At 48.2% G+C, this 23,006-nt stretch overlaps 1 protein-coding gene across 2 annotated transcripts in view; it reads right to left on the reverse strand.

Moving 5' to 3' along the window:
- LOC121447136 (FERM, ARHGEF and pleckstrin domain-containing protein 2) overlaps positions 1–23,006 on the reverse strand; it is a 105,145-nt gene that overhangs the window by 8,126 nt on the left and 74,013 nt on the right. For both annotated transcript variants that reach the window (XM_041650212.1, XM_041650213.1), the window contains exons 14-21: positions 14,333–14,502; positions 9,234–9,323; positions 8,714–8,847; positions 8,053–8,134; positions 5,554–5,791; positions 3,519–3,649; positions 1,641–1,709; positions 548–637 (exon numbers count right to left, since the gene is read on the reverse strand). In XM_041650212.1, the coding sequence (XP_041506146.1) occupies positions 548–637; positions 1,641–1,709; positions 3,519–3,649; positions 5,554–5,791; positions 8,053–8,134; positions 8,714–8,847; positions 9,234–9,323; positions 14,333–14,502 (1,004 nt within the window). The remainder of the gene's footprint in view (positions 1–547; positions 638–1,640; positions 1,710–3,518; positions 3,650–5,553; positions 5,792–8,052; positions 8,135–8,713; positions 8,848–9,233; positions 9,324–14,332; positions 14,503–23,006) is intronic.

Below are 23,006 nucleotides of genomic sequence, written 5' to 3' on the forward strand. Positions count from 1 at the left end.
TGCAGCTCTTAAACAGGTTTCTACTAACCTCCAAAGGCAGATCTGATAGACTGGATTATGCTAAAGCCCAGTGGTTATCCCATGTCAGACATCCTGGTGGGCACACATGCAGGGTGTGCAGAAAGTTCACGGCAGCAGCAGCGGTGGCTCAAGCCCCAGGCAGCACTGTATCAGGCACATTCAGTGACCACAGCCTGTGTCTGTCCAAGGAATGGTTGTTCCTGGGTGAGCATCATAACTACACGGTATCTGGAAACAGCTGATACCAAAACCCGCTCCAAGTTGTCGGCAAAATAGGTGAATACTGTCGAGTGCTAAAGGAGACTGACCTAGAAAGCTGTTCATAGGTGGAATACGGGGCAGTCTGGGGTCAGGGAGAACAGTAGCCATGAGGAAGAGCGAGAACAGTCCAGCATATTCCCTCAACACCAGGTGGCCTGCTTACCCCTGAAAACGGCCTCAGACTTGCTGCTGTATGAGGGAGGTGGGGCAGAAGTATAGCCGAGCACCTAAACACCAAACCTCGGGTGAGCATGGTACCACTCACCAGCATGCCGCGCAGAGGGAGGAAACCACGGATCCGGAACTGACTGGCCCCGGTGACACTTTTGCTTGTGTATAGCAGCATATCTGAGAACTGAGGGATGGAAAGATGCAGACAAGGGACAAAGCTTCAGTGTCAGTATAGTTAGACTCGAGCTACAGCTAGCCATGGTGTGTTTACCAGATCTACAGCCAGCCATGGTGTGTTTACCAGATCTACAGCCAGCCATGGTGTGTTTACCAGATCTACAGCCAGCCATGGTGTGTTTACCAGATCTACAGCCAGCCATGGTGTGTTTACCAGATCTACAGCCAGCCATGGTGTGTTTACCAGATCTACAGCCAGCCATGGTGTGCTTACCAGATCTACATTAGTTATTGGAAATTATTGGGGGAAAAGTTTGTTCCTTTGATCCTTTTCAACCAGATATATGCAGTAGTCACATGAGCTAGCAGAACTGGGGGCCAGTCACCAGTCTCCTCTGGTCTGGCCTAGCTGGCAGAAGCAGCCAGGAGCTCTAGCTGGTGCAGCCAGTTGGCTCCTTCCCTGTGTGGATCAAGTCTGGGGCACTTGGAAAAGAAACCTGGTAAGGCTGGGTGGTGGTGGCACACACGTTTAATCCCAGCACTCGGGAGGCAGAGGCAGGCGGATCTCTGTGAGTTCGAGGCCAGCCTGGTTTAGAGAATGAGTTCCAGGACAGCCAGGGCTACACAGAGAAACCTTGTCTTAAAACCACCACCATCCCCAAAGGAAGAAAGAAAGAAACCTGGTAAGATGAGGACACATGGTCAGGTCCTCTGTACCCAAGTTTCTGGGCAGCACTGAAGGCCCCTGGCTGCCACTAGGCTAGCCACATGGACATCTCTGTGTTAGCCTTGCTTGCCCTCCCAGAACATGGACTAGGAACAAACAGGCAGCATGGGCAAAGTGGCTGCTTCCTATTGCTCACTCTTGAGAGACCGCCTGAGTTCCCAGGTGCCTGAGCTGCCATCCCAGGGACGGGGCCAGCAGGCAGCGAGCCAACTTTCCTGACAGACTTTACCCACCGATTCTTCCCAGAGAGGAAATGCAGTTTGGGGCCCAGTGGGAAACATACCAGGAAAAACATCCTCTGCTGCAGGCCCTTCTTGGTGAGCTTGTGAAGGCAGCCCTCACGGATGAACTCCTAAAAGACAACCAGGTTCCTGTGAGCAGGGATGCAAGGGACACACGGTAGTTGGGGCAAAGGTCATGGGAGCCAACAGTAACCATAGCATACGTGTGAGGGTCAGAAGACAACTATCAGTACTGGCTCTCTCCTGCCACTTCGTGGGCTATAGGATTAAACCAGGGTGCCAACCTACACGCACACCCCTTCCTGCTGAGTGGCAGCCCTCTGGGAGAGTCACCCTACTCTACCCTAGTTACCCACGTCCTAGCCTGGTACCAACCTGGTCCCAGTCATCTACCTGCCCTGAGACGTGGGAAACAAGAGGTACTCGCTAGTGGAGAGACACTGGGAAACGAGGCCATCAAGAGTCCATTTGAGTTCCGCTGTGGGAAAGGCTGGGCAGAGGCAGGTTTGAGAAGAGACAGTCTCCGCCAACACTGGGTGGCTACAGTTCGCTACCCTGCACTGGAATACTGAATAAAGGCTCAGAAAGTCAAGAAGCCAAGCATGGTGGCACACGCCTTTAATCCCTGTACTTAGGAGGCAGGGGTATGAGGATCTCTATAAGTTTGTGGCCAGTCTGGTTGACAAACTCATAGCCAGGCCAACCAAGGCTATAAAGTGAGAACAGGAGCCCATCTGAATGAAATGACTGAAGCCGGGGTGGGCACAGCACCCATCCACCAAGGCACACAGAGGAACGACACGCTTATTGACATAAGATGAAAACAGCCCTAGTGAGATTTTCCCCTAGGAGAGAGGAAGGTATACCACCCTGTACGTGAACTTCTGTAGTGGTTAGCACTTAGTAGGGCTAGTTACTAAGCTTGCTTGCTCTTTGTGTCAACAGTACTGAGTCAAGAGCAAAGCATCTAGTACACAGGCAAGAGAAACGCCAACTCATGCGATGGAACTGAAAGTCCAGAAAAAAGCCCACACATCTATGGGGCTTCTTAATTTTCATAAGGAGGACCAGATAATTCAACAAATGTGCCAGGGTAGCTGATATGTGTGCAAAGGAATAACACTGGACTAACTGGGCTGGAAGGCTGGGCATGCGGCTCAGCCGGTGCATACTCGGCAAGCGGGTTCCATCCCCGCTACCACATAAGCCAAGTGCAGTGGTGCACACCGCAGTCCCATCAGTCAGGAGGTGCAGGTAGCAGGACAGAAGGAACAGAAGTTCACGGTCATCCTTAAATGCACAGCGAATTTTGAGGTCTGCCTGGGTTACATAAGACCCTATCAAAGGGAAAAGATAAGAAAAACTCTTAGAAGAAAACCTATAGGTGACTAACTGGGTTAGGACACATCTTCTGGTATATGATACCTAAAGCATGAACAACTAAAGAGGACTTGAGGGTCATTAAGATGAAAAGTTTTAGTAGTATAAATGATAGAAAGACAAAGCCAGAGAAGGGGAGAAAATCCCTCAGGTACGATCCTGTTGCTTCCCATTTCAGATTCTGAGATGAAATCTCACGATGCAGCTAAATGGGCCTCAAAATCCACAGCCTGCAGCCCAGCCCCGAGTATGGGATTCGGATGTGAGCCACCATTCCTGCTATTGTGCCGTCTTGAGGCGTTTCTCCCAGTACCTGTGAGGGCTCTTCTGTGCTCCCTGCTACCAGAACGGGGACCGACAGCTAATGGGTCTTGGGGTTTCTTTCTGGGAAAATGTCCTCAATTGGTGATGATGGCTACATTAACTGAGTGCATGCAAAGTCACTGGATTACGTACTTTAAAAGGGCAAGTCTTATGCTACATTAGTAAAATTCAATTAAAGAACAGGCATAAAATCTTTCCCAGGTATGGACACTCACCCTTCCAGGAGCAATGAGGTTTTCTACACCAACCAGGTCCCGCTGTAGCTCCGTCAGCTTCTGGAGGTTTTCTAGCCGGGTGAGGCTGTGCTGGAGCCCGGTGGTCACTTCTGTGATGGCCTTCAGTGCCTCTGTGTGGAGAGGTCCCCCAGTTCAAACCCTGAACAAGACCCCCTAGTCTCTGCCTTGTGGAAGAGCCAGTATTTTCTAGGGTGCCTTTAGCTGGAGGCACTGCAGACTCCTTGCAGGGCTCTGGCCCACTGGCACAAGCTCCTGTCCAAGTTCAGTCCCTGCAGAACCCAAGGGGGTCAGGGGTCACCGGCCAACGCTATGCCTTAACGGGGCAGGTTCGGGAAGCAGTGCATAGCACTGTTAGTCCCTGAAGGAGATCCTTCAATGTCTGAAGTGATTTACTTCTTTCTGGTAACAGACGCTCACCTGAAGCAAATGTAAGACGTCAATAAACAGGAAGACGCTCACTAAGATGAACGTGAACTGGATACCAGCCCTGAGGAGGCGACACTGGCTGGAATCAGCTGCTCACCCAGTCCTGCCCTCTGCTGTCCCTAGCGCAGCGACCTCTCTTACCTGCCAGACCACTAATGGGAACTGTTCTCATCTCTTTTAGGAGAAATTTTATTTTTTTGTGTATATGTGTGTGTGTGGTTGTACGTGATTGTGTACACACCTGACTGCAGAAACCCTCAGAGTGTAGACGAGAACACTGGATCCCTTGGAGCTGGAGTTACAGGAGACCATACGCCTCCTGACATGGATGCTGGGAACCAAACCCAGGTCCTCTGCAAGAGCAGCAAGTGCTCTTAAGCACGGAGCCATTTCTCCAGCTGCCAGGACCCTCTTCCTGCCCAACTGCAGTGCCTCACTCGTGGATCCCCCTCTGCGAGCATCTGACAAGGTCTGCAGCCCTGACTCACACCGCCTTATCCTCAGACCCACCCTGACAGGGACTTCATGGAACCAAGGACAGCTAGTGTTCTTTATAGGGTGCTTGTGGCTTTCAGAAGCACAAGCCAACCAAGAGAGGAACACACCCGGAATTCATCATCCTTGACAATCGTAAACAGATCCTTCTATAACTGCTCTGCAGACAGCACTGACGACATCAGGGAGAGCCTGAGCAATGACCACAGCCTCACACAAGCCATGGCAGCTGCTGTCTGCAGACTCTGGGCATCTGCATTGCCTTGTTTTGCCTCTGCAAGCCTGGGGGCTGGAGAGATAGGTCAGTGGTTGAGAGCACTGGCTCCTCATACAGAGAGGACCCAGGTTCATTTCCCGCACCCACATGGCATCTCATAAACCCTCCGTAACTCCAGCTACAGAGGACCTCAGTGACCCTGCTACCTGGAATTCCAGCGACCCTCCTGCCTGTACTTCAGGCATCCTCCTTCCTGGGCTGCAGTGGCCCTCTTTCTTGGGCTCCAGTGGCCCTCTTTCGAGGACTCCATGGACCCTCCTGCATGGACTCCAATCGTCCTTCTGCCTCAACCTTCCAAGTAGCTAGGATCACATTACATCCGTGGGCCACCATTTCCAACTAATTATATTTTAATGACAATTTCAGTCATTTATAGACAGAATCTTCTTGTACTAAACTGATGCTAGAACTAAAATTTCTATTTGTAAATGACAAGATTTAGACTTTATTCTTTTGTCCCTTTAACAAATAGAAAATTACGATTCACATAGGTCAGAAACTTCCAACAGGCTGCTTGGCTCAAACATTTGCTAAGTCTTAGAGTCAAGTCTTCCAGGCCAGAAACACCCACATAAAGAGGTCATTCTAGGATATGCCCCTTCCCCCAGTGCCCTTGCGTGAGAGACCTTGACAGCAGGAGGCCACCTTGGTTACAGTACCCCACTCCACAGGTTCAGCCTGGAACCCACTTCTCTGAAGCAGCTGGGCAAAAGCCAACAGCCAGCAGTGAGCGCCGGGGCTCGTAGCCGCTCTAGGCAGAGCCAGTGGTGTCTAACACCGCACGTGCCGCCCTCGGGGTGGCAAGGCCTCACTCACCATGGCAGTCGGCATAGTCCCGGTGCCCAGGGGCGTAGTGAGCACACAGGCGGCTCAGCAGCAGGCGGTAGTGCACCAGCCTCTGCACAGGCTTCAGCAGGAAGGTGTTGAGAGGCAGGTAGCAGACCTTCTGGAGCTCGAACTCTTTGTAGGCGGCCTCCAGCTTCTTGCAGTGTTTTGTGGCCTTTTCCAGTTCTGTTAGGATCTCGTCGTGTCTTTGGAAGTAGCTGGTAAACTCCTATCGAGACACCAAAGGACAACACTTGGGTGGAGAGACATGATGGTAAGCCTGGCCGGGCCCGGTTCGGCAGCTCGTCCGCCGAGGACTGGGGATGCTGGAAATGCTGACAGGGCATAACAGGGATGCGCAGTGTGGTAGGTACAAGCCAGAGTTTCTCTGTCTCCCCATTTCCCCATTTTAGACTCTATCCCAGTGTGTACCTCACTCCGTTCCCAGGGGTCAGGGCTCCTCCTCAGCTGGTCCTCACCATGACCACTGCTGACTGATCCCTCCCTACCTTTCCTCCATTTATGGATAAAGAATGACCCTCAGAGGCTAGGAGAGCCAGAGCTCACCTTATGGGACACACTGAGTACCAGGCAAGAATGAAACTCCATTTGGGCTCTGCCCAGGTTCAGTGCTGACTGGGTTACTGGAGAGAGGGAGCAACCATCTTTTGGGAAACTGCCCTGAGAACTATTCTGACGGATCGCTGTGTGGAAGGGCAGGCTACTGGAAAGGCAGCAGTGGGTGGAGGGGATTCTGTTTTAGGCACAGAGTCTGGGGAGAATTCTGTACTAGATAAAAGCATAGTTCTAGGGGGACCCTGCTGAGGGCAGTGCTACGCTGAAAATGCATGTATTGAGGCTTGCTTCTCTAAAAAAATTACTGCTCTGAGGGTGGCTGCTTTCATGGGAGCCTGATTCAGAGGGCTCTGTCCCAAGGGTAAGCGTGTTAGAGAAAGATATTCTGAAAAAACTTGATTCTGAGGGGGCATTGTTTGGTTGGTAAGCTGTCTAGGGAAATGTTTTGGAAGAATGATACTCCCAGAGGAACCTGCTCTGTGGGAAACATGGCTTTAAGAAGTTATATTGAGTGGTGGCAGTGCTGGCACACACCTCCAATCCCAGCACTTGGGAGACAGAGACAGGTGGATCTCTGAGTTCAATGCCAGCCTGGTCTACAAAGTGAGTTCCAGGAGAGCCAGTTACACAAAGAAACCCTGTCTCAAAAATCCAAAAACCAAACAAACAAACAAACAAAAGAAAACTGAAAAAGAAAGAAATTACGAGAAATACTGTTCCGGAGGGAAAGGTGTTCTGAAGGGAACCCTGCTGTGGGGACCCCATTCAGAGCAAAACACCGCAAACAGGAAATCCTACTCTGAAGGAACTTATTTCTGAGGCATGATGTTCTGAGGGAGGGGGAAAAGATAATCATATTGAGGGGAATGCTATTCTGAGGAGACCCCCTTTCCTGGGGAAAGCCTTATCTCCTTCTCCTGACCCTGGCTCTTCCTGCCTCTACTTCCCAAGTACTGGGATTAAGGGTGTACACCACCATGCCCTCTCAGAAGGGGGCGCCAGATCCAACGGAACTGGAGTTACAGATGGTTGTGAGACACTGTGGGTCCTGGGAACCCAGCCCAGGTCCTCTGTAGGTACTACGAGAACTCTGACCACTGAGCTATCTCTCTGGCCTGGGATGTTGTCCTGAGAGCGCTGCAATTGGCAGGACACTGTACTGGGGGACCCTTAATTCTGAGAACATCATTCTGAGAGGAAACACAGGGGTCCACCCTTCTAGAAGAACACTGTTCTATGGAACTCTGTTCTGAGGGGAACCATGTTTAGAAAACAGCTGTCCTGAGGTGGTAAGGCCACTCGAGGGAAATACTATTTTGGGGAAAGACATTCTGAAGGGAGACCTAAGGAGAGGTGGTTCAGTATTGAACAAGCCCCTTCTGAAACCATGTTCTGAGAAGAGTTGTTTCTGAGGAAAACGTTCTCTTTTCTCTGAGAGGCCTTTGTTTTAAGCACATCTTTGTTGGTAAAACCTTGTTCTGGGGATTTTGTTTTGAGGGGACCCTTGCAGGAATTATACTCTGAAGGAACCCTGCTCTAAGAACATCTTGTGAGTCCTAGTATTCCAGGGGAACCATGTTCTAAGGAGACACTCCGTTCTGAAGGAAACCCCTTCCAGAAAAACCCTGAGACAGGCTGTGTGTTTACTGGGACACTGTTCTGAGGAACACCGTCAAGACAACACTACTATTAAATGTACAGTGTTGTTCAGGGAACAGTTTTGAAAAGTCCTGAGTGGAGCATTTGGGCGACAAGAACCCTCTCCTCAGGGGGCCCTGCTGTGGAGAACGGTGAGATGAGCTTGTTCTTGGGAAGGCTGCTGTGGTGGGGACACTGTTGCAAGAACAACAGACATATTTCCATAACAGATTTACTCTAAGCCTGGAGTTCTCTCACAAACCCGCCATACCGTACCTTTAACTGACGCATGTTCCTGAGGAGGATGTCCCCAATTCGTTGATCATCACCTTTTAAATGGGCACTGGAGGGCCCTTCCCTGGATTAAAGGAACAAGAAGGTTTGTAAATGCATGAAAACTTCACGGTAACATGTTGTGGTAGCCATAGTCCTTTCCCTCTGACACAGGGTCTGACATGTGAGTCTCCTGTCTCTGTCTGCATCACCACACCCAGCAGTCGCAGTCAGAATGACAAGGAGTTTCCAGGTGGAAAGAACGTAACAGCAACGATGACTGCATTTCTCTAAATACGATGGTAACCAGGTGAAAACAGATTCCTTTCCTTTTTAACTTGCTCTAGTCCCTTCTCTGGAATAGGATAGATAAAATGCATTGTTATTAAAGTTTATTCTAGCTTGCCCAATAGGATTTTGAAATACACGTCAGTGAAATAATGGCTGTTCTGAATTAGCTTCTGAAGGGGGGACTTCCTGAGGCAAGGGCTGGTGTCAAGGGTGGGTGCTTCCCAGGAAGAGTTCCGGACTCAGGGGCTGCTGGTCCAGGCCCCCAGCCTAGGAGCCAGCAGTGTGGGAGCCATCCAGGCGGAGGCTTCAGAAGGTGGGGTCTCCTGAGGAGGGGGGTAAGGAAATAGCACCATCTGCTGTACGCTATGGTTACCAGAGAGCCAGCCTCTGCTCCACCTCGTGCAGGAAGCCTCGATGGAACTCGTAGATGGGATCGATGTTGGAGAAGAGCAGGGTCATCAGGGCGGCAGGCATGGCGTCCTCCTTGATCACCAGACTTCGGAACCACTATGGGAGGAGTTTGGCCTGGTGAGAGGCTCAGCAGAGAGCTGTGACCTCATGACACCAAGCAAAGCTCCTCCAGTTTATAAGAAGAGCTTAAACCAGTGTTCCACATCCCCTCTTTATTGACTGTATAATTTCCAAATGCAAACAAGCCAATCCTAGGTCAGAGCTTTCAGACAGATACATTCTTAGCCTTACTTAGTCATGAAAACTGAAGACATCAGATTTTAACATGACTTAGACATCGCGCTGGAAGGCAAGTAGAGCCAACAGAATTTACGTAAGTCGGTCTCAAGACTGCCAAAGATACTTCTCAGGGTGGCGCCTTTGTGTTTATACATAAAGCATATTAAGGAAATAAAAAATGATCAAGGACTAAGGTTCCATACCACAGTAATGACTTCTAAATCTTTCACATATGTTCGTTCTGTAGCGAGAATCTCCTTGGCTATGAAATAGGCCTTGTCTTCTGGCAGGTGCTGAAAGAGGCAGAGAGGAGCGTGAGCACACTTCTGGGGGACATGTTACCTTTCCACACGCAGGGAGAGCCCGAGGCTTGTAACATGGTATGCTCAAGCCAACCACATTTTAGAAACTCCTGCCACAATTCCTAGAGGGATTTACTGGAAAAGAAAGGTTGGTTTTATTGGTGTATGTGTATGCCTGAATGTATGTTTGTGTACTGTGTGTGTACAAGTTCATGCAGAGGCTAGAAGGGGCCACTGGATTTCAGTTACAAGTGGGTGAGAGCCACCCAATGTAGGTGCTGGAAACTGAATCTAGGTCCACTGTAAAATCAGCAAGGACGCTTAACTACAGAGCCATCTCGCTAGCCTGATCTGCTTGTAAGTAAACACGTCCAATTAAGCCCAGCTACATTTCTCTCAACACATCGTCCTCATTATATCACTGTACACCATTCCTTAGAAAAATAATTGCTATTCAAATATCAATATATGTGAACAGAACCGAAGCTTATTACTGGTTTTGCGGTAAAACTATGATCCTTTATCACTGTCATTGATGAAGCTGGTTAAAAGATAAGGAACCATGAGGAAACCCTGAGTGTATGTTTAAACATGTATGTATGTATGTGATGAAGGGCTGGAAAGATGGCACAGTGGTTAAGAGTTCCTCCAGAGGAACGGGTTCAAATCCCAGCACTTACATGACGGCAGACAACCACCTATGACTCCAGTCTCAGGAGACACCTGGTGGCTTCTCTGAGCATTGCATACACATGACACATTTATACATGCCACAAACGTATAATAAAAATAGATAAGAACATATGTGATTAAAATAATTAAACTTGGGCTGGAGATAAGGCTCAGCATAAAAATTTAAAAATTAAAAGAATAATTAAACTTAGCTCATAAAAGTAACAACAAAAACCTCCCGGTGTCTTTTGAGTGTGCCTATGACAAGGCGCTGAGCTGGCTGCCACACTTCCTGTGTGCAGAAGAGGACCCCAGGTCTACCTCCAGGCTCAGCTCTCAGCAGCTCCCCTTATGCTTGCTAGAACGGGACCCAAGATGAACCTGTCCAGGGGGTTCATGAATCTCCATCAGGACTCTGTCTAATGTGCAAACACAACACTCAAGTCAACGAGGGGCTGCAAATCACGGCAGAACAAGGTCATGGAGAGCACAGGGCGGAAGTGCTGGAGGCTGCGATGAATGTGATCAGGCCACAGATTCACATGGAGTGGGTGGAGCGCCCGGGCCAGCAGACAGGACAAATGTCAAGGCACAGAAAGTGATGTGGGATAAGAAAGAGGGGATGAAAGAAAGTCATCTGGCCTCTGAGGTTCCCGAGTGTTGGGGATCAGTGTGTGTGCACTCTGATATGTGTGCATGCAGGATGCAAGCTGGCCTGGAGGGACAGACGAGAGTCTCAAGAGGCCTCTGCAAAAGTCCAGTGAGATGGTGTTGGTGTGAATGTGATGTGTGACTGACAGACACAGCAAGAACAACTACAACAAATTCAGGCTCAAGTCAAGGGAAAGATCGGCAGTCACCACCAGAGGGAGGAGAGGTTGAGGCAGTTCTGGGAGGAAGAACAGACTAAGTTTGCCCCAGGATAGCCTGCGATATGCTTCCCAAGCTGCATAAAAAGAAGCAAGGGGCCAAGGCGATCTCAATAAACACCCGTGTTTGGGGATCACATCTTCTTTTCTGTGCCTGCTGTAGTTCAACACAGGCTGCAGTATTCTCTCACGGTCCCTGGAATAAAGGAGTAATGTGTGTGTGTGTGTGCTCATCTTATGTATCCTGGAGCTCATAGAACGCGGTGTCTTCTATCATCACAGACACATACCAGGGGCACTGCCAACATCCTGCAGAGTCAAGTCCTGCCATCCTCTCCCTGGGAGTCATGTTCAACATCTCCATCAGCTCTTCTCAAATGGTTGGGAGCAACGTCATAGCCTGGATCCCTGGTTCCACCCCTTGGTCTCTTCATGTTGTTCCTGGAGTGTGGTCTTTCTCTCCCAGGAGAGCTCACTTAGTTTTACAACCTTCCACAATGTGGCTTTTTTGTTTTGTTTTGTTTTTGTATTCTGTGTCATAAAACTATTTTTTTTTAAAATCCTAATCCAATGGCATCTTTAAAAAGAGTCTCATCTCTCCCTGGTTTGGTATACGTATGTCATGAACTTTCAGCAGTGAGAGCTGGGTTACTCCAGCCTTTCTCACAGCAGGACAGGTTCTGCTTGCCAGTTTTGCATAATTCTGGCCTTGGCCTGGGACAAACATGTCAGGGAAGGTGACCTCTTCATGGCAATTATCTTTGTCTGAAACTCAAAAGCACACCCTAACTGTTCACGTGCTATAGAAACCAGGTCCAGAGCCCCAGACCAGCTCCTCACTGTGTGAAGAAAACCTACCAGAGCAGTCTCAAGAGCGCCAACAGAAACTCTCTCTGCAGGTGCCACTGATGGTGACAAGCCACCAACCGCCCTGCCCCTGTTCTAGAATGACCTAATCAAACCCAAGCAAGCTGACCCGCTGGCGAGAGACAGGTGGGGACAGCACCATCCGCTCATCTTCGCCACCTGCCACCACAGGATAGCACCATTTCTCAGACCCACACAAGCACAAAGAGAAACGCTTCTGCCATCTTTTAGCAATCTTGCCTTCTGAATCCTGCTCATCTTCACCAGCCTCTATTAAAAAGGAAGAAAAAAACCCCTGCTCTACGTGAGGCCAGAGAAACAGCTCAGTGTTCAGAGCACTGGCTACTCTTCCAGAGGACTCGGGTTCAACTCCCAGCCTCTACATGGTGGCTCACAATCACTGTAACTTCATTTCCTGGGGATCTGATGCTTTCTGTGCCTCTGTGGTCACTGCATGCATGTGTTACACATACATACATACAAATGAAACACTCATATACATAAATACAATAAAAAGTGTCAAGTGGAAGGCAGTGGAACAAAGGGGAAGGCTGGCTCCTGCTCCCACCAGCAGGCGTGGAGGGCCATCCATTCCTTATTCCTCACAGTTGAGCAGCCAGATAAAATTCCGACCAGGCCCGGGCATGGATGGGGCAGTGCAGCTCTAACTCACACCCATAGGTACAACCACAAGGGACAGATGCTGCCCAGGGTGAGTCTTCAAGACTGTCAACGGTGGCTTTTGATTTCCAGTCAGAAGAGTAGGAGACTCTGATGGAAGGCTACCTTCGGGTCAACTCCAGCTACTTCTGTGGGTCTGTGATGGACCTGGCAATCTTTGCCCCTGGGAGCTCAGCTCTGTTTGATCCTAGCTTTATTAGGTCCACTTAGATATTCGGGACTGTAAAGTTGCCAGACCAGAGCTGAATCTCAGGGCTGCTGTGGATCTACCTCCATCTTCGGTTAAGCAGCTACCACCTCCTGGAAGGCGCGTATCAGTGAAGGCTAGAGGTGACCTTGACCCACAGGGCCTGGGAAGGGTGTTGCTTTCAGGTAGTGTCATGATGACCGGACACCTTCTCTTAGGATTATACACTGTGAGCTCAACCATCTCAGATGAAGAATCAACTAGCTTTTTTTGTTTTGTTTTGATAATGTGGTAACAACGTTAACATCCAGTGTTAAAAACAGTTTCCTCAATCCTCTTTTTTTTTGTACTAAGGAAATGATGAAATAGATTAGTAGGTTTCCAAAATAAATAAAAATGGCCATAAGACAATTGTGTTCATGCCAAACACATGTGGCCAATGAAGTTGGAGTGATCTCACCACAGGCTGATCCTAGTCCTGCGAGTAGGCCACCTCTTGCCGGCAGGCCTCCAGGATAGCCACCTAGTAGCCAGCTCCCTCATCTGGTTCAAAGGCCTTCTCCCAAGGAAGGTGGGGTCCCAGAGTATCCCTGGGCAGAGAAGGGACTGGCCTGTCTCACAGCGTGTGGAAATGGGTCTTGCCCTCCCTGCGAAGGTGTCTCAAATGTCCCACAGGCCTCGCTACTCTCTGTATAATTAGGCTAAAATCTTGCTATAGTTTAGGTTTGGACTGTTCCTGAAAGGCCGACATGTTGAAATGCTTGGTCTCCTATTTGGCAATATGGGAAAGTGGTGAGCTTCAGGTGGGACCCAGTGGAGGCAGGAAAGTCCCCAAAGAGGTTAGTGGGGTGCGGTCCTGCTTCTCTTTCATGTCCCGGCCATGAAACAAACAGTCGTTCCACCACGAGCTCCTATCAAGACAGCCTCTCTGGGGCCCAGACAGCAGAGCAGCAGACCAGGGGCTAAAACCACCCACACTGTGAGACAAAATAGAATTTGTGTCTTCATAATTGACCTGCCTCGGGTGTTCCTGTTACAGTGAGAGACAGCAAATACAAACAGGGAATACAGGCGCTGCAAGGACGGCAATTTTCTGCGATGGTACTGGAGACAACTCCAGGCTGGCTACCTTAAGGCAAACTGGTTGTCCCTGGCACCTAGGAGTAAGTGGGATCTTCTGCTTGTTCGTTCTCTACTGGACATTCCAAAGTGCCCTCACTACAGAGACCTATAGGAACACTATGTCATGTCACGTCACAAAGCCCAGGACCCCCCACCTCAGGCATTCTCTCTAATGTTGGCCAGGTCCCTTTATCATCCAGGAAGTCTCTGATAAAAGAACTTCTTGAGCCCCAACCAACCTTTCTTTTGCAACGGGATCTCCAAGTTACTCACCTATAAGGAAGGAGAAAGGAAGGAACAGGTAGGAGCGAAACAAAAGGGGAGAAGCAGTGACCCCTGCAGGGAATTAGCCTGCCTCTTTCCCACTCATCTTCGGGATCCAGCCTAACACTCGGAACCATGGATGCCAAAATGGCCTGTTACCCAAACAAGGGAAAGTGTGTTTACATGGAGCTCTGACTTCTAAGAATAACAGTGTCTCAGAAAGGGGTTCTGTTGATGTTCTGCCCGGGGCTTATGGGGTGTGTCTTTTCCTGGCCACCCCGGGGCTCCCTGATAAAGGTTTGCATCCATCAGCACCATCAGTCTCAAGAGTGGCCCACCTTGTGTTTCTGCTCTTCTTGGTTGTCCGTCCTGGCTGTACTGAGGACAGGGCTGAGAACAGGGGATGGGCCCTGCTCAGTTGTGCTCAGAGAGGCCTGAAGCTCAGGGCTCTGCCTCAGCTGGCTCTTCGGGCTGGAGGGAGAAGGCTGAGGGCTATCCATAGAAAAGCCTGGAAACGAACGAAGTAAGGTGGAGCAAAAATGAGAAGAGCTGTGAGGTCGGCCCCCTCGCGCTAGACTGCAAACCTCGTGCTGCGATAGCTTTTATGGAGAACGAGCGTGGTCTGTCACCTGCACTCCTACACACGACACCAAAGGAAGCGTGGTGATGGCTATCCTGCCCAGTATCAGAGACCAGCACATGGTGTGACTCCTCCTGGCCCGAGTTGTGTTTCTAGGGGCTTCTTTCTGGGTAAATCAAACACCACAGGCCTGTGAAGCAAGGCTCCGCAGAGGCCAAGGAAGGCAGAGGCCCGTGCCTCACATGCTGCCCGCCTGGCAGGCACACCGAGGTTTTGGCCTGGGTCACTACCGAGTCATTACAAAGCTGAATACATAAAGCTGCTCATTTCACAGTTCTGTCTTCGAGTTGCTGCCCTTTTCACTAACGAGTGTTTTTTTTTCTTCCTGTTGGTTTCTTCCTGTTGAGACTAATACTCAACTCCTCTCCTTATTAAAACAGTATTTGCTTTTGAATAGCCTAGAATTTCAGCCAGCTTCCTAGGAGGTCAATGATGAAGCATAATTCACCTGACAATTTATAATACTGAAATTTCCTTAGGAGGCAGAGGCAGGATGATCAAGAATTTAAGGCCAGCCTGGGCAACAAAGTAACATCCTGTCACACATATAAAAAAGGAAAATTCCCTAATTTCTTGTCGAAGGATTCTCATATTTCCCTATGGGAAATCAACAATTATTAAATGCCAAATTTAGAGATACATTTAAATATACCTCCTTACCCTCTTGCTTCCACATCCTGAATGCCTGGATGACAGACAGACTACACCATAACTTCAAATGGTATTGTTCAGGAGAAATTCAAATGCTATTAGAAACTCTGGACATTTTTCCTAACTATGACTATTAAGGTGCCCGAGTCCCCTGGTTTCAGGGACGCCACAGTACCTGGCTTCCCCCCTCCACCCCTTTCAAAGGAAGATCCTCATAGTCTGTAGCGACCAGTTTATAAGACTAAGCCTTGGTTATTGAGCTTAAAGATCCCAAATGAGAACAGGAGCACGGACGGGCACAGGCCCTGGGCAGGGCAGCCTCTGTTGTACCAAGCTGGAGCAGAGGAGGTCCTTATTTTCACATTGACAAAGTCAGCGGCCGCAAGGACCTCGCCTGCTGCTGGGGAGTTTGAAGGCGCTCTGACAGCGTTCTGATAGAGCTCTGCTCGGAAATGGTTGACAAGTCATAGCTGAAGGCAGGAGAAAGCATTTATTGACATAGAAAACCTAGATGATGTTACTATATGAAAGTTTAACAACCAGTTTATTAAAATTTGCTTTATTACGTATTTAAACATGCTAGACAACAGTAGTGATGAAAAGTTGTATCTGCCGCTGCATTTCAGAGTGGAGCCGAACTCCCCCGCTGCCCTCAACTGTGCGCTATTCCCTATGTGGAGCACATCCCAAAGAGGCACCAGTTAAGGGCTATGCTTCAAGCTCTTTGTTGCTGGTAAGTCAGAACTGCATGAGGTCCTTTAACGAAATTAAAATTCAGAGAAAATCTAGAAGCTATGTCTAACTTACACTTTATACTGTTTAAAATATAGTTGTGATGCTTTACATTCAATTATAAAAAGAAAATCAAAGACCACATTTTAAGAGCCAAGAGATGGTGGTGCATACCTTTAATTCCAGCACTTGAGGAACTAGAGACAGGAGGATCTCTGAGTTCGAGGCCAGTCTGAACTATAGAGTGAGTTCTTGGACAGTTACAGCTACGTAGAGAAACCCTGTCTCAAAACAAAACAAACTCCCCCCCCCCCGCAAAACAAACAAACAAACAAACAAAAACAAAAAAACAAACAAGAAAAGGATACCTAGGCTACAATCCACAATCCCTGAGAAGCCGGGTAACAAGGAGGACCCTAAGAGAGACATGCATGAATGCCCTGGAAAAGATAAAATCTCCTAAATAAATTGGGAGTGCAAGGGGGAAGGTAGGGTGAAGGGGGGAGAGGAGAACAGAAGGGAATGGGATGGTTGAGTTGGGAGAGGGACAGAGAGGGAGAGCAAGGAAATCTTAATAGAGGGAGCCATTATGGGGTTAGGGAGGAATCTGGTGCTACGGAAACTCCCAGGAATCCACAAGGATGACCCCAGCTAAGACTCCTCGCAACAGTGGAGGGTGCCTAAACTGGTCCTCCCCTGTAATCAGATAGATAACCACCCTAATTGTCATCATAGAACCTTCATTCAGTAACTGATAGAAGTAGATGCAGAGATCTACAGCTAAGCACTGGGCTGAGCTCCCAGAGACCAGTTGAAAAGAGGGAGGAGGGATTATATGAGCAAAGGGGTCAAGACCATGATGAGACAGCTCACCTGAGCTAGTGGAAGCTCCCTAACTCTGGACAGACAGCTGGGGAACCTGCACAGGACCAAACTAGGTCCTCTGAATGTGAATAACAGTTCTGTGGCTTGGGCAGTCTGTGGGGCTACTGGCAGTGGGACCAGGATTTATCCCTAGTGCATGAACTGGCTTTTTGGAGCCCATTCCTTATGGAGAGACGCCTTGTTCAGCTTCAATTTGGGAGAGTGGGGGTGGGCTAGGTCCTACTGAGACTTGATATGCCAGACTTCATTGACTCCCCATGGGAAGCCTCACCCTTTCTGAGGAGTGGATGGGAGCTGGGTGGGGGGAAAACGGAGGAGAGGAAAAGGGGAACCATGGTTGGCATGTAAAAACTCTTTAAAAGTTTTTTAAAAAAACTTTTTAAATAAAAAAAAATAAAAAATAAACAAAAAAACCTCCTAAAAGTAACAAAAAAACTCCTCCCAAAACAAGAGACCACCACTTTACTCATGTCTCCAATGCTCCTCATAGCATCACACTTGAAGATATTAAGTCTAGAGAAAGTTCTAGAGGACAATTAAAAAGTTCCTGGACTACAAAGCAATATAGAGCACGGGCCAGCCTGCAATCCTAACAATTATACGTCAGCTGGGCTCCACAGCAAGCCCCATCTCAAAACAAAGCAAAACACACTCTCCACCCCTCAGAACAAATCCAAAACCAGACAAAACAAAACAGGCTACCATAAAGGCTGGAAGGATGGTTTGGTGGTTAAGAGCATTTGCTCCTGTTCCAGAGGACCCAGGCTTGGTTCCCAGCACCCACATGGTGGTTCACAACTGCCTGTAACACCAGCTCCGGTGGATCTGATGCCCTATTCTGACCCCTGTGGGCACCATGCATGCATGTAGGGCATAGATATATACATGCAGGAAAACATTCATAAATATAAAATAAAAATAAATCTTTTGATGTGCGGAACATGCAGAACGGTGTGCTTTAGGCACCATCAAACAGTGCACTTCTGGGATGCTGGTCGGGTCAGCAGGACTGTGCAGCCAATGTGACAGAAACAGCCACGAAGGCAGGACACGCACTGCCAGCAACCGGCCTTTTAGTAAGCACAGTATAAAGAGGGGAGACTCCACTTTGGGATGGATTAGGGTTAGTGTAAACTACTTTTGGTTTTATGACAGTTAAAAATCACTTGATATTATCACTGTACATATTTTATATATTATAAAAGTTATCAACTCAAAATTTAGTGAATAATCCACAAGGTGCCCTGAATTTTTTTTTTTACAGTTAAACTTGTGAGAGAAAAATTTCTAAATTATTCTTGAAATTATACAAATAAAGACCATCAGGTGTTAAATAATCTGGGTCTGGGACTTAGTAGAATACTTCTCTAGCACTTGCAAGGTCCTCAGTTTGAGCCCCAGCAAACACACACCCACACACGCTCCACCACTGCCACTACTCTCCCAAAAACTATGAGGAAATGTTCTGTCAAGTAACTGGCAATAAACATAAAGTTTGTCTAAACGTGAGTGTGGTGTGTCTTCTGAGCTCCGTCAGCACAGCGGTGTCTGTCCTGGCAGCACTTTCAGCTGGAGCCACCATTGTACACAGCGTGTGTGTGTGTGTGTGTGTGTGTGTGTGTGTGTATGTGTGCGCGCGCACACGTGCGTGTATGCATGTTGAAGGGTGGCTAGCTAGGATGCTTTCCGGAAGTGACGTCAGTGCCATTCAGGTTCTGTGACTCAGTGTTCCCTGGCGTGAAAGACAATTGGCCTAACAGTTCTTCCATTGAAAGCCCTCTTATTACTGAGACATACTTTCGTTTTGTTTTGTAGACAGGCTCCACAAGTAGCTCAGGCTGCTCTCCAAACTCCCTGATCTTCCTGCTTCTACTTCCTGAGTACTGGAATTACAGGTGTAAAAAGAATGCATGGCTGAAGTTGTCTTAAGTATAGTTTTACGTGCTATGTAATGTTTTATGGTAACTGACATTTCACCACAGAGTCATCTTAAGTATCTGCAGAAACACCGAAGTTCCTCTCATCGGCAGTAGCGAGAGTAAATCAGTATTGTGCTGAGCCACGGAATCCGTTAAAAAACTCAACTCATCCCCAGCTCTTGATGTATATGCCCACACTCAGAGAACACTCAACCCTCCTGCTGTCGTGGGAAGGACCAACTTTAGCTGCAGAGAAGGGATTCTTCAGTTCCAAAACAGTATAAAGAGCAGCTCTGAACTCCACATTTCTGTGGGGACAGATCCCACGGTCCACTGGGAGACGCTGCTGCACAGGCTGGAGGTGGGGGTGTCATTGAACATTCTCTCAGAGGTACAAACTTGCCATCGCAGGGCACTTAACACTTACTTCAAACTGTCAGCAGTCAACCTTTCTGGCAGGTGGTTTATCTCCTAAGAATTCTCAAAGTACATCTGATGATTTTTGAAATGTTATTTAAATTCTTTTGTGCTTACCTTCACTTTTCCTTCAAGACAATTGCTTGTGTTCATCTAACTAGAGATGGAAGATGATGAAAAAGGACTTCACATTTAGAGAGAAAAGAAAATGTACTTTTATTTCATACCTTTAAGTTCTTTTTAAGAACTCTTTAACAGTCTTGAACATATCTGCCTCACAGCACAGCATCAGATCCTATTCAGCAAAACTTAAGGTCAAGTTGAAGGTTAATTTGAGTCTAAGAAGCACAAAGGAAACTATGGCTTGAATGAAGGAAGAACCCCCCGCCCACCCCAACCGACTGCATGATGCCAACAGGTAAATGGGCATTTGATGCGTTCACAAACACTGTTTCTGGCTTTGCTACCAGGCGAGTGTCATGATCCACTTTTACAAACAGAATCTGGTTGAAAACAAGCGGAAGGTGGCAGAATCATTAACAGTGCCTCCCTACCTTGACGAGGAGATAAGGAAGACAAGGACTTTCTTCCCAATGGTCACTATGGCTTTATGAGTCAGTCCCACCAGGCCCACAGCCCAGAGCCAGCAGCCCTTTGCCCCTCCAGTACTGCCCCCAGCAGCCTTCTCAGAACCACACCAGGGTGCTCACTATCCCCGTGGCAGGTGTGCCAGACCCCCTACCAGGACGTGGAAGCCACCATCAACTGCCAGATCAACCTGGAACAGCTCCAGTGTCTACCTATCCTGTATTAGCGCTGTCACCATGATGGTATGTGGCTCTCAACTTTGTTCACGAGAATGTCACAAGAGAAAATGATAAAACTGCAGAAACCATCGAGGTAGCTGGATCTTCCTTCAGGCTGTCAAGAAATCAGACTGAAGCAACTGAGACAGTGGGCTGAAGGCGTGCTCCACCTGGGAAGAAGGGGGTTTTATTACTAGAGCTGGACAGACTGCCAAGGACAAAATACAAGCACACATGTGTGACGTCAGTGAGACTCATTACCTGAGCAAGTAAGTGAATTCCAACAAAGAACTGGTGATCCTGTGGCCAACAAAGTCAGAGTTCCCCAACATGACCTGGTAGAACGTCCTGGCAAGAGCACCCAGGGGACAGCAGTGAGAGCCAAGCCTGAGGCAGACTCTCCTGTAGCTCATGTCAGGCAATGTCACGCTTGTTGGGGCTTAACACTGCACGGAACACCAACTTAAGTTCTTTAATTACAGAGGGGAGGGAGGAGGAGGGGAAGGGGAGAAGAGGCACAGCACTGCCAGGTTATGTGGTTTACTCCTGCACATAGACTTTGATAGTTTCGTTTTAGTGGAACGATTCTTGGGTGGGGGAAGGGTATAGCTTACTGGCAGAGCATTTACCTAACAGGTATGATCAGGTCTAAAACAGAAAACAAACCCCTCCAGATCCAAAAACATACTTTTGCCTAAAACCTTTAGAGCCTGTGACAAGTCAAATATAGTGAGTCTACTGAGTGGGTCTCATCAGAAGTGGCAGAGTTTGCCAGGTGGTGGTGGCGCACGCCTTTAATCCCAGCACTCGGGAGGCAGAGGCAGGCGGATCTCTGTGAGTTCACAGCCAGCCTGGTCTACATGAGCTAGTTTTGGGACAGACTCCAAAACTACAGAGAAACCCTGTCTCAAAAACCAAAACCAAAACAAAACAAAACCAATCAATCAAACAAAAGTAAGGACCTCGCTGGCTATACCATCTCCATCAGATGGGGCGCTAACTCAGGTCAGATGGTACACAAAGCCCTGAGCCAGAACACAGCAGCTCATTTATGTCAGTTTTCTCCCTAGAGACCCACACACTAGGTCATCACTTCATTCATGTGCAGTAGGTGCTGGACACTCAAGGTGTCGGCAGGGAGTAGGCCTGTGCAACAAGGAGACCTGAGTTCCTGAGACTAGTCTCTTTTCTGTGAGAGGTGACTGCCACCACGAACTGTCTCCTATAAGCGCTGTTGCCCAGGCCTCTGTTCTGTGGAGAGAGACAGAGGCTGGACTCTGGGGGCCTAATCATTGGTGCCTGGACCTATGACCCTGTACTCCCAACACCTCAAAGAGTCAAAGTGTTTCTGGCCACTGCTGCCCAGAAGGTGGCAACAAGGTCCCTGAGCCCCCCAAGGATACAAGGGGCCAGAAAAGTATGGACCTCCAAGCAGAAAGCAGAAAACCTGTTAGATGAATGGGAAGTTCAAGTTTGTAGCTGGAGAAAAACCTGCTTGAGACCACTGAGCTCTAGGGAGTAAGCACTGCACTCCAGGACAGGTCTCGTCCCTGTGGGAGCACACTGAAAAGATGTCCTAGCGCTCTGCTGTCGGGGTCAGCAGCACTTCCTGCGCAGTGTGCTCGACACTGAAGGTGGCAGTTTGAGGCTTGCGCCTTATGTGTGGTACGTGGTCTAAGCACGCTGCACAGGCTCCTCTATCTCCTCTGCCACACTGGCCTTGTTAACCATATCAGACAACAACAGAAAGGTATTGAAAGAATGCTAAGACAGAGGAAGCAAGATGCTGCACCCAACCACTGGCCTTCCATACAGATATCACTACCCACAGCAACAGCGATGCAATCTATGCAAGCACCACGCAGCCTGTTTGGTGCTCAGGAGCCTATGAAAGAAACATCAGTGAAGGTTTGCATAAATAGGTGCTTGTTTCAAGGATTAATTTAATATGTGAAATAATCTGCAACCTATATAAATCAAAACTCTTAAGTAGAGGGAAAGAAAGCTAAAAAGCCCATTTAAAAATTCGTAGGAAATATTTCCTCATTTTATTGAATAAACAATTAAAAATTGTCAGTACATATCTGCAAATTTATAAATGGTGATTTCAATAGAAAACAGATTTGATAAGTACCACAAACCAGACAATTGAAATGTCTCTTTAAAGCATCAACAAGTTCGAATGCATAAAGAAACCCCAGCTCCACTTCTCTCCATTTCCTAGAAGAGTCAATGTATACACTTTCACCCAGAAGACAGAGCTTTGTGCACTAGTGGACACTGGCGTTGGCGACTTCAAGGAAGGAGGTAACACCTGCCACCTGCAGCAGTGTCTTTGCATAAGTAGCCCTGCGACAAGAGCCAAAGTGAGACCATGGCAGATGCAAAGCCATGGACTTGAGAACAAACATTAACCACTGAATACTACACTGACAATGAAGTAACTGTTCCAGTAATGAACTTTCTGCTGTTCTAGGAACTGGAGGGAATGAGTGTACCGTGAAGATCTACAGGAACTATCAGCATCGACTGGCACATAAACACATTAAGAGTTAAGAACATGTGTGTGCACATTGCTGTGTTGTCATAACCACAGTGAGGGTGACACAATACAATCATTACTCAGGTAGAACAGGGGAGATTACATGAAAAAATGAACATATACCTGTGCACGAAAGCCATCGGAAAGGATGGAATCACTGGGCATGTCAATAGTTTTCATGTTACATTCCTGGATGTGCTAGTGCCCATCCCTTGGTCATTTGCACTAAATAAAACACAAGTGCTAATGAAGACAGGGCATTCTAATCTAATGCCAGACCTAACGCCTCTGCCGTGTAAAAAGGCACATGGCCGTACCTAATGGATCAGAAGCCTATGCAGTGCAGAACCCTACACATCTCTAGTATGAACAGTCTCCCTGCCATGTAAGTATTGTTAGTCTTCAAATATTCATGTGGCT

This window comes from Microtus oregoni, unplaced genomic scaffold, assembly GCF_018167655.1.
Source record: "Microtus oregoni isolate MIOR12 unplaced genomic scaffold, Mior012 000004F_ref0000308, whole genome shotgun sequence".
In the NCBI taxonomy this organism is placed as follows: Eukaryota; Metazoa; Chordata; class Mammalia; order Rodentia; family Cricetidae; genus Microtus; species Microtus oregoni.